Source organism: Pelobates fuscus, chromosome 1, assembly GCF_036172605.1.
Source record: "Pelobates fuscus isolate aPelFus1 chromosome 1, aPelFus1.pri, whole genome shotgun sequence".
Taxonomy (NCBI): Eukaryota; Metazoa; Chordata; class Amphibia; order Anura; family Pelobatidae; genus Pelobates; species Pelobates fuscus.
This window is the reverse complement of record NC_086317.1, coordinates 61,285,325-61,299,583: the sequence shown is the minus strand read 5'-3', so window position 1 is coordinate 61,299,583 and position 14,259 is coordinate 61,285,325. Positions and strand designations below refer to the sequence as shown.

Below are 14,259 nucleotides of genomic sequence, written 5' to 3'. Positions count from 1 at the left end.
AGTTCACTGCTACGGCACGATTAAGACATTATGTTGGCTCTGCTTCTAATTGTTTCATTATATTGGTTCTATTCTAAGGTATACATCAGGCTCAATACGACTTTTTATTTTGAAAAAATAACCGCCCAGACCATTCATGAATTACATGGACACGTTTTGAGACTGCTAGGAGGTAGCTGCTCAATTTATTTGACCAAAAACTTCAGTTCTATATTCATTCCATCATATTGCATCAATTCATGAACAATCCCCCTGTGACTTGAAAAAAAAAAGACTTTTTTCTACTAACAGTGAATCAGAGGTCTTGAGGGAGAACACAGTCCATGAATTGAGTTAGTGACTCACCCCTGGGTTGCTGTTCTCTTTATTTCTAATTGTGATACAGTGACATTTTCACATTTTGAGGATTTAACTGGGTTTTTCATACACCCATGATTAAGTGCCACATGCACTTGGCGCTCAAGTTTCTTCCTAATGCTATTGTTTTCTGTTGCTTTTTTATACCATTTCATAGTTATTGAGGCTTTTAAACAATTTGCTGATGCTGGCTTTATCATGGTTCTATAATTAATTGCCACTTAGTGTTGATTTTTAATGTTTTGGTACTCCAGCTTCACTCCTATAGTATGCATTTCTGTATTTACTATTATGTTCTAATACATGTATTATCCAGTGAGGGAAAAAAGTATTTGATCCCATGATGATTTTAAACGTTTGCCCACTGACAAAGAAATTATCAGTCTATAATTTTAATGGTAGGTGTATTTTAACAGAATAACAAAATAAAAATCCCCTCACTGTACTGCTTATGAGACAATAGTCTTTCTTCTCTTAGCAGTGCATCATAGTAAACTGCTCATATTAGAGATCCTTTCTCCAAAGGATCTGATTCATGGTTGATCCGATCTAGTACTTTGTGCTATTTACTGACAATTTGTCTACCGATGCCTTAATTGGTTGGATCTTCATTTGTTGGAAAAATATATAGTTTTATGAAAATGTTTAATATTTAATGTATAAAATGAATATGCCCATGTTGAAGTGATCTCATTTTAAATATAACATTGTCTATAGGGAAAGAAATTAAGAGAATCATTTGTCTTCAACTTTAGTGTAATTTTAACTCATCTCAACATTTCAGCTATACAGCATTATAGAATGGGAAATCTTTTTTTAAATAGGGAAAAGTGGTAAAATCAAATTGTTACCACATTTATAAATTAGCAAAAACAAAATCACAAATGCCACATTTTTCTAAAATTGGACATATGTAAACGTGTTGCATATATAAAGTTTATTCACAAATAATTCTGAATTGTAATGAAATGATATCCAAATGGCAAAATAAAAGCAAAAACAGGTAATATGGAAAACCTCTCCAACTGAGCTATATAGTCAAAGCTAGACTTTTCCGTTCACAAGGAAGCATCAGGAGATTGAATTAAATGTTTTATTTTAATTTAATTTATTTTCAAAATGCTCAAATGTAACTAAATAGAGAGGAAATTAAAAAAAACTCCAGTGAATTAAAGAGTTTTACAAAGTGATTTAGTGTAATTGGATTAAATGGCAGTCACAAGCAGCATGTTTAACGATGTCTCAACACATTTTACCGTTTTCTTAACAACTGTTAATTATCATCTATAAAGTTTGCTTAGAAAAGTGTACAAACCACAAAACACACTGCTGAAGTTTCTAATAAAAGGATATAATTATGCTTACTTTGCTCATAAAAGGAAATATACAATGATTATAAATCATATCTTTAACCCATTGAACGGTTAGTACAGGGTTATGAAAACCAAGGATGGGGACCAAAAGTTTTGTTCCCATGTTATTTCAGTGGGTCCCCAGTATTTGGAAGAGGCATATCATATTCATTATCCTACTGGCAATCGTTCACAAGATGTTGTTAGTGTCAGAGGCGGGTCTCCATTAAATTGTGGAAGGTAATGTCACTACACCAGAGTATAGTTTAAATCGGTTTACAAAACTGATTTTAATGTCAATTTAATTACACTTGAAGAATGTATCACGGAGTTGATTTTAAAAAATGAGAATGCGTTACCTTGCTATTGCTATTGCACTGCATGTCATTTTGGTCTCTGTCAAAAAGGTATTAATCACTGGATTAGCAAAACTCTACTCCGTGTTCCACATGAAATAGTCAAGCTATGTTTTCCACATGCCATACAAGGACCTGTATGGTGTTTGCGCTGAGTGGCAAGCTGGTAGAACTTTGGGCAGAAACATGGTGTATTTAAAAGGTTGGTGCATTCAGAAATTCCTCTAAACATGCAACCCAGTCCTTGTATATTACCTTTCCAAAACGGTCAGTTCTAGGCTATCTTCCAACTTCATTATCACACCGTTCTAATGTAATTCTCAACCTGGCATCAGTGGTACAAAAGAGATAGGTACTGAGGTGGGTGGAGGAGGCATGGGGCCGACGTGGAGGTAAAATTTTATGAGGGGTTTACAGACCTGTGTTTCCGCCAGGCTGCTCCTACAGCCACTCAGTAGATTCAGTAGGAGAGGAGGAGGCAGGAAATTATGTCACTTCCCCTCTCCTGGGCCCCGCCTCCTCCCCTCACACGGAGCTCCGCACAGAGAGGATGGAGGAGACACTCAGTAGGTGAGGGGACACATCAGGGCAATCCTGTGCAATTGTGCCTCTCTGGATGGGGAGATCTCTGATCTCTGATCTCCCCAGCCAGAGAGAGTATGGCTTTTCAGTTGGCTGGGCCCCTGACTGCCTTGGGCCCTCGGTCATTGACCGATCTGCCCGAGTGGTCAGTCCGCCCCTAAACACTGGGTACAACTAAACTCCCAATCCTAGCCACTAATTGTCTAAGCTGTACCACGAATTTCGCATGGGTCGGTTGGTCATAAACAAATCCTCTGTTAGACAACTTTTTATCAAATCTTTAGAAAGCACCTCAATGCATCTCTATGGGGAATGTTCAGTGTCGCCATGTAGAGCGTGGACCCAGGAAGCACCTCTAGTGGCCGTCTGAGTGACTGCCAATTGTGGTGTCCTTAGGGAGCAATGTAAACACTGTGTTTACATGAAAAAGCCTGCAGGGACATACTATACTCACCAGAATAACTACTTAATCTGTGGTTACTCTGTTGACTATAGTGTCCCTGTAAGGTGCAAGGAGTCCAAAGACAATTTCAAATTGTAAAAAAAAACAGCACAAATTAAACCAAGGCGGACTTTGAGAATGTCTACGATTACAGATATAGAAACATAGAAACATAGAACATAGAATGTGACGGCAGATAAGAACCATTCGGCCCATCTAGTCTGCCCAGTTTTCTAAATACTTTCATTAGTCCCTGGCCTTATCTTATAGTTAGGATAGCCTTATGCCTATCCCACGCATGCTTAAACTCCTTTACTGTGTTAACCTCTACCACTTCAGCTGGAAGGCTATTCCATGCATCCACTACCCTCTCAGTAAAGTAATACTTCCTGATATTATTTTTAAACCTTTGTCCCTCTAATTTAAGACTATGTCCTCTTGTTGTGGTAGTTTTTCTTCTTTTAAATATAGTCTCCTCCTTTACTGTGTTGATTCCCTTTATGTATTTAAATGTTTCTATCATATCCCCCCTGTCTCGTCTTTCCTCCAAGCTATACATGTTAAGATCCTTTAACCTTTCCTGGTAAGTTTTATCCTGCAATCCATGAACCAGTTTAGTAGCCCTTCTTTGAACTCTCTCTAAGGTATCAATATCCTTCTGAAGATAGGGTCTCCAGTACTGTGTACAGTACTCCAAGTGAGGTCTCACCAGTGTTCTGTACAATGGCATGAGCACTTCCCTCTTTCTACTGCTAATACCTCTCCCTATACAACCAAGCATTCTGCTAGCATTTCCTGCTGCTCTATTACATTGTCTGCCTACCTTTAAGTCATCAGAAATAATCACCCCTAAATCCCTTTCCTCAGATGTTGAGGTTAGGACTCTATCAAATATTTTGTACTCTACCCTTGGGTTTTTACGTCCAAGATGCATTATCTTGCACTTATCCACATTAAATGTCAGTTGCCACAACTCTGACCATTTTTCTAGTTTACCTAAATCATTTTCCATTTGGCTTATCCCTCCTGGAACATCAACCCTGTTACATATCTTAGTATCATCCGCAAAAAGACACACCTTACCATCAAGACCTTCTGCAATATCACTAATAAAAATATTAAAGAGAATGGGTCCAAGTACAGATCCCTGAGGTACCCCACTGGTGACAAGCCCAAGCTTCGAATATACTCCATTGACTACAACCCTCTGTTGCCTGTCACTCAGCCACTGCCTTACCCATTCAACAATATTGGAATCCAAACTCAAAGATTGTAGTTTATTGATAAGCCTTCTATGTGCAACAGTGTCAAAAGCCTTACTGAAATCTAGGTAAGCAATGTCTACTGCACCACCCTGATCTATAATTTTAGTTACCCAATCAAAAAAATCAATAAGATTAGTTTGGCATGATCTCCCTGAAGTAAACCCATGTTGTCTCTGGTCTTGAAATCCATGTGTTTTTAGATGTTCAACAATCCTATCCTTTAACATGGTTTCCATCACTTTCCCCACTACTGAAGTAAGGCTTACTGGCCTATAGTTGCCCGACTCCTCCCTATTACCTTTCTTGTGAATGGGCACAACATTCGCTAACTTCCAATCTTCTGGGACTACTCCTGTTATCAATGATTGGTTAAATAAATCTGTTAATGGTTTTGCTATAATGGTCTAAACTTTGAATTCTCAACAATTCCAACTTAAAAGCTTGATCAATTCATATAATAGGGAATGCCTTATAACACTCAACATTGGGAAATATGAAATCACGATTGTCATGCCAAGTGTCAAGCTTTTAAGTGGTATTCTTTTTCCATCTTTCGATTTTTCTAACTATGAGACTATATCCACTACATTTAGTGTTAGCAGGCATACAACACACAGGCAACTTGATAGAGTAGCTTGCAACATTCCATGTCAATTTTACTGCGCCGTGGCAGCCATAAGCATATATATTTGTGTTTCTATTAAGAGTGTTTTTTTTGTTTTTTTTTCACATTTTATTATTAGCTCATGACATCTCGCAATTTACAATAAAAATGACTTAAAGCCTTTTTAACCCATTGGTTTTACTGGGCAAGCAATAAGAATATTTGGTGAGCACCAATTAATGCATGCAGTTTAGAGAGTCTTATTTAATGAATCTATGAATGTCACAATAAAAATGACCAGTTTAATACAACGTATCTGCTCAGTGTCTTAAAGGAGAATGTATGGTAGCAGGATAAAATCACTATATGCTGTAATAAAATCAATGAAAATTGCATTTTAAACTTTAAGTTGGAATATAGAACAGAAACAAAAAATGATAAATAAATTCCCTTTGGTATCCTGACCCTAACAGACCTGTATGCACCTGTTAACACAGAACAAGACTAAGCCGCTGGAGCTCTATTTTAGAAAAGCAATTGAGATGTTATAGGCTGCATGACTCATCTGCTGTAGTAGTGACCTTCTCGGAATGGTAATGGAGATATTGTGAAGCAAAGCTGGAGACCGCAGTGACAAAGTTGTCCACCAGTGGAAAATAACATAATGAATTCACAGCAATGGATTAGTGTGGGATACATCCGTTTAATCACATCACATCTCGAAACAATAACTCTGACCTGACTTAACACTGATTTGGAGTCGCTCCAGATGAAGGATGCACTTCACCCTGAGAAAATTAGTTCTGCTTGAGAATTGCCAACGTCCTATAACTACATCATGTCATCACTAGAGAGGAACTCAACTCTGCAAATAAAGCTCTCGCCGTGTTTGCCTGTGTTCCCCAGTGGTTTTTATTATGTATGCATTTACTTATCCAATGTCTCTGTCTGTCCGGCTGAAATCACAATCAGAATTTTTCAAACACCTTAATATTTTACATAAATAAATGGACGGCGAATGCGTCAGCCAATGAATGCCGCCCAAGTTTAGACAGAATAGATATCGCTAATATGGAAGTGTAACTTCCGCAAAAGTAATATGCCGAGTGAGGCCTGGGCCACGGGTGTTTAGAAATCCTCAGTTTGTGTAAAATCACTCAACAAACTTCACGCGTTGCAAACTATTCTACTACTTATATTAGGGGATAGGAGAGGCATCAGAATCACGACAGTGGAATGTAGTGGTTATGGTGTTTCGACAGTGGAATGTAGTGGTTATGGTGTTTCGAGTGTACTTTTAAGATACTAGCAAAACACAAATATAATTGTAAATACCATCGTGGAATCAAAAAGCATTTTCCCTTTGAAAATTGTATCAAATTCGTGTTTCTGCATTCTTTAGGATCAGATTCAGAAACAAATGAGTGGATGAGTGAACTTTTTCAACCTCTATTACTATAATTTTAAGATATGTATATTTTTTTTGTTTTTCTACAATTTGTCTTTACAATAGATTCAATAACAATAGATCGCAAATTGTACTCTACCTGTTCCCAAGAAGACGCATTTTCACTGTTATCTGTCGTCAGATGAGTGCTTTCATCTTCTTGGCTGAAAAACAAACACATTATGTATGGATATGAGTGAAATCTAATACGGAGGGCCTATGGGTATAAATTAGCACAGCTTACACTGGAGGTATTTCTTTACGGCAAAGCGGCTAATGTGTCCATTTACAATTCCGAACATCTGTGTTAGTGCTGCAGTTTCAGAGCAATTTGTGCTTTCAGATTTATATTCTAAGTGGTTTGAAGATTCAGGTAGCACAACTGTTTAGCAATAGGAGATAATATACTAGGAAACATTTCTCGCCTATAATACTGGTTTGATTTAACTTTTTAAATGCCCCGATGTGGAGGGTAGGCCTCGTGGATGCAATTTTCCCTTACTGAAAGTGTTAAGAGTTATTCTAGTGAAGGCAAAGTGGTTGACAAAATAAATCTTGTAATGCAAAATAAAAAGTCAATATACCTGTCACCTCTGATACTAATCTAAGAACATTCTAAGAAAGCTGTGCACTGAACCAAATCCATTGGACACTTATTATTCTCAATGTTCTATTAACATTATTTTAACATTGAATGCATAACTCAATATCATGGGATTGTATTGTATTGCGATTGTATTTAAAACAGTAAAATTCATGGCCAAACATTTAAAGGCCAGTAAAGTTTCAGCGTAATGTTGATTACTATAAAAATGTACAATCAAAACTGCAATCTTCGTGTGTGAATATCAAGTCATGTGTGTATTTTATAAAGCGTATAGTGCTTTATTTTTTGTATATCTTTTGGCCACATTACGTTTAACTGAGTGAAAACAACAAGTTTTGTATTTCATAGCCTTATTAGTTTAAATATAATGATATTACGATTAATGCGTTAAAACCCTCAACATTGGGATATAAGAAATAATGACTGTCATACAAAGTGTCAGGCTTTTAGGCGGTATTGATTTTCCATCTCTTGATTTGTCAAATTAAGAGAATATATCCACTACTTACAGTGTGAGCAGGCATGTAGCCCACCAGCATCTAAACTTAAAAAAAAAAAACAACAACAAAAAAAACGTAGCCGTTTGGACTACAAATTTGAACTACAAATATGAACAAATTTCCAGCAACTATTTCCAACACATTTATTTTCTATGACCCGTGTCATATCCTACATTACAAGTGCAAAAACTAAAATAAACGAATGTAAAATTGCAATGTACAAAGACACAAATCTTCATCACTATTATTTATTATTATGATTTGTAAATAAACAGTTCCTGCCGGCGTTGTCCAATTTCCTGACGCACCCATATAATGAATGCAATACATAAATATACTGTATGTGATCCCAGTCTTGTTTCACGCAATGAGTCATACTGTAATTATTTATTCTGTTGCTTCGGGGATCGGCTTTTTTAGAACCCGTTACCCACAACCACTTATACTTTATTTATTAGAATCACAACTTGCTATTCAAAATAATCTATTGTGTATGTTGCTTTCCCTATAAGGGGTTTATAAGCAGGCAGAAAAAAACCTTTCAAGGTAATTACCTAAAGTCTTAATTATCATTCATTCAAACAGGGTTATTTTACAAAAGGGAGAATTGTTAGGAATTCCAAGTGAATTTCCAATTTCAGAAAAAAAAGTAGCTAAACTCGACAAATTCTCCAAGTCAGCTAATATTCTGCTACTTTTAGCTTAAATTTGAAATTTACTTTGAATTCTCCTACAATTCTCACTTTCCTAAATAACCCAGAAAATGAATTTCACATTATCTGATGAAATAGCCAAACATTTAAATAAATCTCAGTTATGTTTTGATCTGCAATGCGAGGGAGCTGGTTTATGGCGAAACGCGTCATTTTGCATGTTGCAAGATCCGCCTCCCAGAAGTTAACCCTCGTTTTGGTGAGACTGCCTGCGGACTACCTTGTTATATATAACCACGAGTGTGGGGATTTTTAAAGGTACAGTGCACTTTATATTTACTTTGCATATAGATGATTTGTATCACAGTCATATGTGTGACATTATTTAAGGTATAGTGCACATTGTATATATTTTCTCATATTTTCATTACAGCTTTTTTTTGGCATACATTTCAAATTCAATTCGTATCCTTAACAAAATAACACTGTTTGAATTGCAGAGGGTAAAACACAACATACTTATTTGACAGAGTTTTTTTTTTTTTTTTTTTTACAGAGTCTGGGAAACAAAACACTTTTTCTTAACATGTACTTTGGTCTAATAAAGAAATAAAAAGTCGTATAAAAGCCATACCACAAAGGGGTAACAGGCAGTAGTCTTTAAAGGACAATTAAGTCTTTTCTGAGATAAAAAAAATAAAACTATATTCAACATCATACAACATGTGTACTGTACAACAAAACAAGATAAACTGAAAAAGTGTACTTGACACTTGTTAAAGTGCAGACCAGACAGGGCTTATTGGAGCTACAAGTGATCAAAAAAAAGATAATAATTCACCATGTGCTACTATAACCGCCACAGTTATTCCGGGGGGCCCAAAGCAGCTGCCCCTTGCGCCTGCAACAATTTAATCAGGGACCTGTGGCCCTTTAAATTCCCCTTTCATTTTGTTCTACCGGCCTGCTGGGAGGAAGTGAGTTCAGGACAGGTCACTTCCTCCCAACTAAAAAAAAGCTGTGTGGGTAGGAGGAGAAGGCAGCACATGCAGAGCAGGAGAGGAGCTGAGGAAGCCTGGAGCCACAGACTCCCATCAGCCTAGGTCAGCCAGCTCCCACTGGACTCCAGGGAAGCCACCCTTCTGCATCAAAAGTAAGTAAACAGTGGCTAAAATATGTAAATTGTAATTTGCTTATGTATGTACCTGTTTATATGAGTTTGTACATATATATGTGTGTGTGTGTGTGTATGTCAGTGTGTATGTCAGACACCTGTGTGTCTATGTTTGTGTACCTGTATGTCTGTGTATGTGTACTTTTGTATCAATGTTTACCTGTGAGTCAGAGTGTATATGTACCCATTTGTATGTGTACCTGTTTGTGTATATATACTTGTGTGTCTGTGTATCTGTATGTATGTGTACTTGTGTATCAGAGTGTATGTGTACCTGTGTGTCTGTGTTTGTGCAACTGTGTGTCTGTGTATGTTTGCCTGTGTGTCAGAGTGTATGTGTACCTGTATGACAGAGTGTATGTGTATATGTTCCTGTGTGTCTGTGTACTTGTGTGTTAACATGTACTTGTGTGTCAGCGTGTATGTGTACCTGTGTGTCTGTGTATGTGTACCTGTTTGTGTATGTCTGCCTGTGTGTCTGTGTATGTGTACCTGTGTGTCTGTGTATGTGCACCTGTGTGTCAGAGTGTATGTGTACCTGTGTGTCCAGTGGCGTACACACACTCTATGGGGCCCCGGTGCGAAACTGATCCGTAGGCCCCCCCCTACCGTGAACCTCTCCCCCCCTGACTGTGGGCCCCTCCCCCGACACATAAATACAGACACAAACACATACACACACCCCCGACAGACACATACATACATACACACATGCAGACACATACATACAGAGACACACACGCAGACCATACATACAGAGACACACACAGACACATACAGAGACACAGACACACACATACATACACACATACAGAGACACAGACACACATACCTACACAGACATACATACAGATACACACATACAGAAACAGACACACACACAGACACACACTCATACACACATACAGAGACACAGACACAAACATACATACACAGACATACATACAGATACACACACACTCACACACACAGAAACAAAGACACAGACATACATACACACAGAGACACAGACACACACATACATACACACACACACACACAGAGACACATACATAAATATGGATACACACACACAAACACAGACATACATACAGATAAACACACATACACACAAACATACACACAGATACACAGAAACAGACATACACACATACAGAGACACAGACATACATACACACATACAGAGACACAGACATACACACATACACAGACATACATACACACATACAGAGACACATACATACATACATACATACAGAGACACAAATACACAAAATGTTTCCTACCATGTGTGGGTCCAGTGGTGGCTCAGCCTGATGGGAGTCAGAGTTCCCACTCTGACTCCCTCCTCCTTTCTGTTTCCTCCCGCGCGGGCTCTCAGTATGCTGGGAGGAGTGACGTGCGGTCACTTCCTCCCAGCCGTGATGATGTCCTCACAGGGGGCCCGGTTGAGCACTTAAAGCGCTCAGCGCAGACCGGGCCCCCTTAAAATCCATGTCCATTGGGTGGCCCTGACAGCATGGGCCACCCGATGGACCCCTTGACATGCGGCCCCGGCGGTTTGTCGCACGGGCCGGGGCCGCAAAGCGTGGCAGCTGCTACCAGGTCGCGGGGGGCCGCAGGTCGGCCGGGCCCCCTGGAGTGCCGGGCCCGGTCGCAGCTGCGACCCCTGCGACCGCGGTTCGTACGACACTGTGTGTGTCAGAGTGTATGTGTACCTGGTGTCTGTGTACTTATGTTAGTGTGTATGTGTACCTGTGCGTATGTGTACCTGTGCGTATGTGTATCTGTTTGTATGTTTCTGAGTGTGCATAACGGTGTGTGTGGCAGTGCATACACCCATGCATTCCAATGCCAACACTGCACTTGTATTCCAATGCTAACACTACACACAAAAAAACCCTGCCACCCCCCCCACACACACAGTCACTCCCCCCACACACTGTCAGCCCCTACACACTGTTGCCCCAAAACACATACTGTCCCCCTCCCTCACATACTGTCACCTCCTTCACTCTGCTACACTTACATTTACTCCCCCAATCCTGTCTCACTCACCCATGCCACACTCACGTCCTATCAGTCTGCCACACTCACCCTAACACCTTCTATTTCTGTTATATTCATCCCCCCAGCCATGCCACACTCACCCTGTCACATAAAGCTCCCCTAATTGTATCACGCTCACCTCCCCTCGCCCTGTCACACGCCCTCCTCCAACCATACCACATTTACCCCAACTCTGTAACACTCACCCTCCAACCATGCCACACCACCCTGTCACATTAACCCCCGTAATCCTGACACACTTACATCCTCTCGCCCTGTCACACTCCTTCCTCCAACCATGTCACGACCACCCCCTAACCCTTTCACACTTACTCTGTCAGACTCACCGCCCAACCCTGTCTCATACATCTCGCTGGCCCTGTCACACTCACCTTTCCACAGTTACCCCTTTTCTCTTCCTGACACAGTCACCCCCTGAAGATAGTCATCATACGCACACAGTCTTGAAACATAGCTGCGCCATAAACACAATGCACAATGACCACATACAGCCCCCCATACAAGCAACACATTGCAAACAGTTACCCCACACACATATGGCCCCGTACACAAACATACACATGGTCACAGAGACGTACATTTAAACACAAGGACACTCACTGTCAGACTCACACTCAGTCACAGTGACTGTGATATTTATTAATGGGCAAAGGGGGGCTAGAGGGCCCAAGCAAATGTTTGCCCAGGATCCAATCTATATTAAAGACAGTCCTGCGCATACATGTTAAACAATTCCATTACAGGACTTTAATAGTCCGAGATGTGTGTTGTTTAGAGATTACGGAAGCAGTAAATTTAAATATATGCAGCTCAATCATTGTAAATCCTCCATTTAGTAGATACACAAATTAACAATCCACAGAAGTCCTCTGCGTAATGATCCTCAAAGCAGTAAAGTGTCATCATTCCATGAATGAGTTGTCTTCTACTGAGAGACAGAAAACAGTTCTGTGCCATTTCTTAAAAGCAGCAATGTTGGGGGGGCGGGGCCGACCGCCAAGCTGGACGGACGTGGAGCACCTCGGCTCCCCGACGAAACCTGCATATACATCCCAAATTTACCTTTTCTCACCGGATAAAACGTCCAGCTAAGACAAGAAGGTGAAGGGGACCCAAGCAACAACCCTCTGTGCAACCGTCGGCTCCCGTCCTGCCGGCAATGCCGACTGACTGGCAGAAGGGAATGAGGCCTGCTGTGAGGCTCTGGCGGGAGAAACGGCCGATCTCCCGTGCTTAGTCCGGCGGGACCTCCCACATGCCTACTGAGGGCCCCGTTTCCCCCCCCCCCGTGGGCCGGGGGGGTTATCCCGGACCCCACCGGGGATACAGCGACCATTCAAGGCATCTGGAACAAAAAACAAACGAGACCGCATGGCGAAAAACAAGATGGCCGCCGCGCCTACTATACACCGGAGAACAGAGGCGGTAGCAGAAGAGCAACGGCTGGGCACAGTCTAGAAATCAAGGGCGCACACTAAGTAAGCTCGGCTCATTACTAAGAGCACATTCATATCATCCGTGACACCATCCCCCACTGTTACCGGCGGGCCTGTGGGGACTCTAGCAGGACTCTGATACTGCCTAGTGCCTACATGTAGAAGAGCAGCAGACATGGGGCACAGATTCTACTCCCTACCTGAGGCTGGCGCCGGCAGACACACAAGAATGAACACACTCCTGACCGACCAGTACTTAAGCAAATGAGATCTCAGCGTGAACCACAAGGGACTTGCTCATAGCTAGAACGCCAGCTGATCCAGCACTGCTGCAGGAACGACCAGGCTGCTGCTCAACATAAACATATTACTGTACAACCGTTATTTAGCAGCTTACTCTCACCAATATACTGGACTTGAGCATACATGTATATCCACCCGGCTCCACTGTCCCCTGGTGGTTAACCTTTCATAAGCGTATAGAAATTTGTACCTGTTGTTACCATGCATAGCCTGTAATTTAATAACCATATAACAACCGTACAACTAAGCATGTATAGATTAGCTACCCAAGTTTTACCTGCTCGTACCTAGCTTGTTATAACATATAAAATTTAAATGTGCTGTTTACTCTGCCATGACATTATATGACATTTGATTAGCTTGTACACGCTGTCGTGGCGCTGCAAGCATGATGTAACCTTATGCACAAGAAAAATAAAGAATATAAAAAAAAAAAAAAAAAAAAAAAGCAGCAATGTTTAACAGAGAAAATATTCTGCAGTGCTTTACAATTATAGGAAGGGGATAAGAAGAAGGCCAAGCTCAAATAAGCTTACAGTCTATGAGGATTTTAGTTCAGCAGATATATAGTTAGGTACCTTGTCCAATGACACTGATTGGTAAGGTAGGCAGACCAGGACTCAAACCTGGGCTTCCAAATTCGAAGACAGTGACATAACCACCGCTCTAACCAGAAATAAGCCAAATATGGTCCTGTACATACCTCAAATGGGCAAAAAGAAGAGTGGAATGATGAAAGATCTTTTATAGGAGAGAGAAATATAACTGGGGTTAATAATGTGTGGGGAAGGGAATCTAACATAATACTTTAATGACGTTAATGACTAATGATTTATCTGCATTTCATTATAGAACTTACGTTTCCTTCTTTGTAACAGTGGACAATATTTTGAGGGGGGGAAACAACCAAACAAAAACTCACATTCTTTTATTTGACTTGGCAACTGATCAGCTCTCTAATTTTTAAAAAAATGTTCATAAATTCGTTTCACACAAGACAAAATGATACAAATGTACATACTGCAATATGAGAAATCACATTGTCAAGTACCTTTTAATTCACAGTACTTGTTTATTCATGATACATGAGTTAAATATTCTATTCACGGTT

General features: G+C 40.2%; 1 protein-coding gene across 1 annotated transcript in view; it reads right to left on the bottom strand.

The window, feature by feature from the left end:
- CRYBG3 (crystallin beta-gamma domain containing 3) overlaps nucleotides 1-14,259 on the bottom strand; it is a 115,765-nt gene that overhangs the window by 75,025 nt on the left and 26,481 nt on the right. The window contains exon 2 of the mRNA XM_063448805.1: nucleotides 6,506-6,569. Coding sequence (XP_063304875.1) covers nucleotides 6,506-6,569 — 64 coding nt within the window. The remainder of the gene's footprint in view (nucleotides 1-6,505; nucleotides 6,570-14,259) is intronic.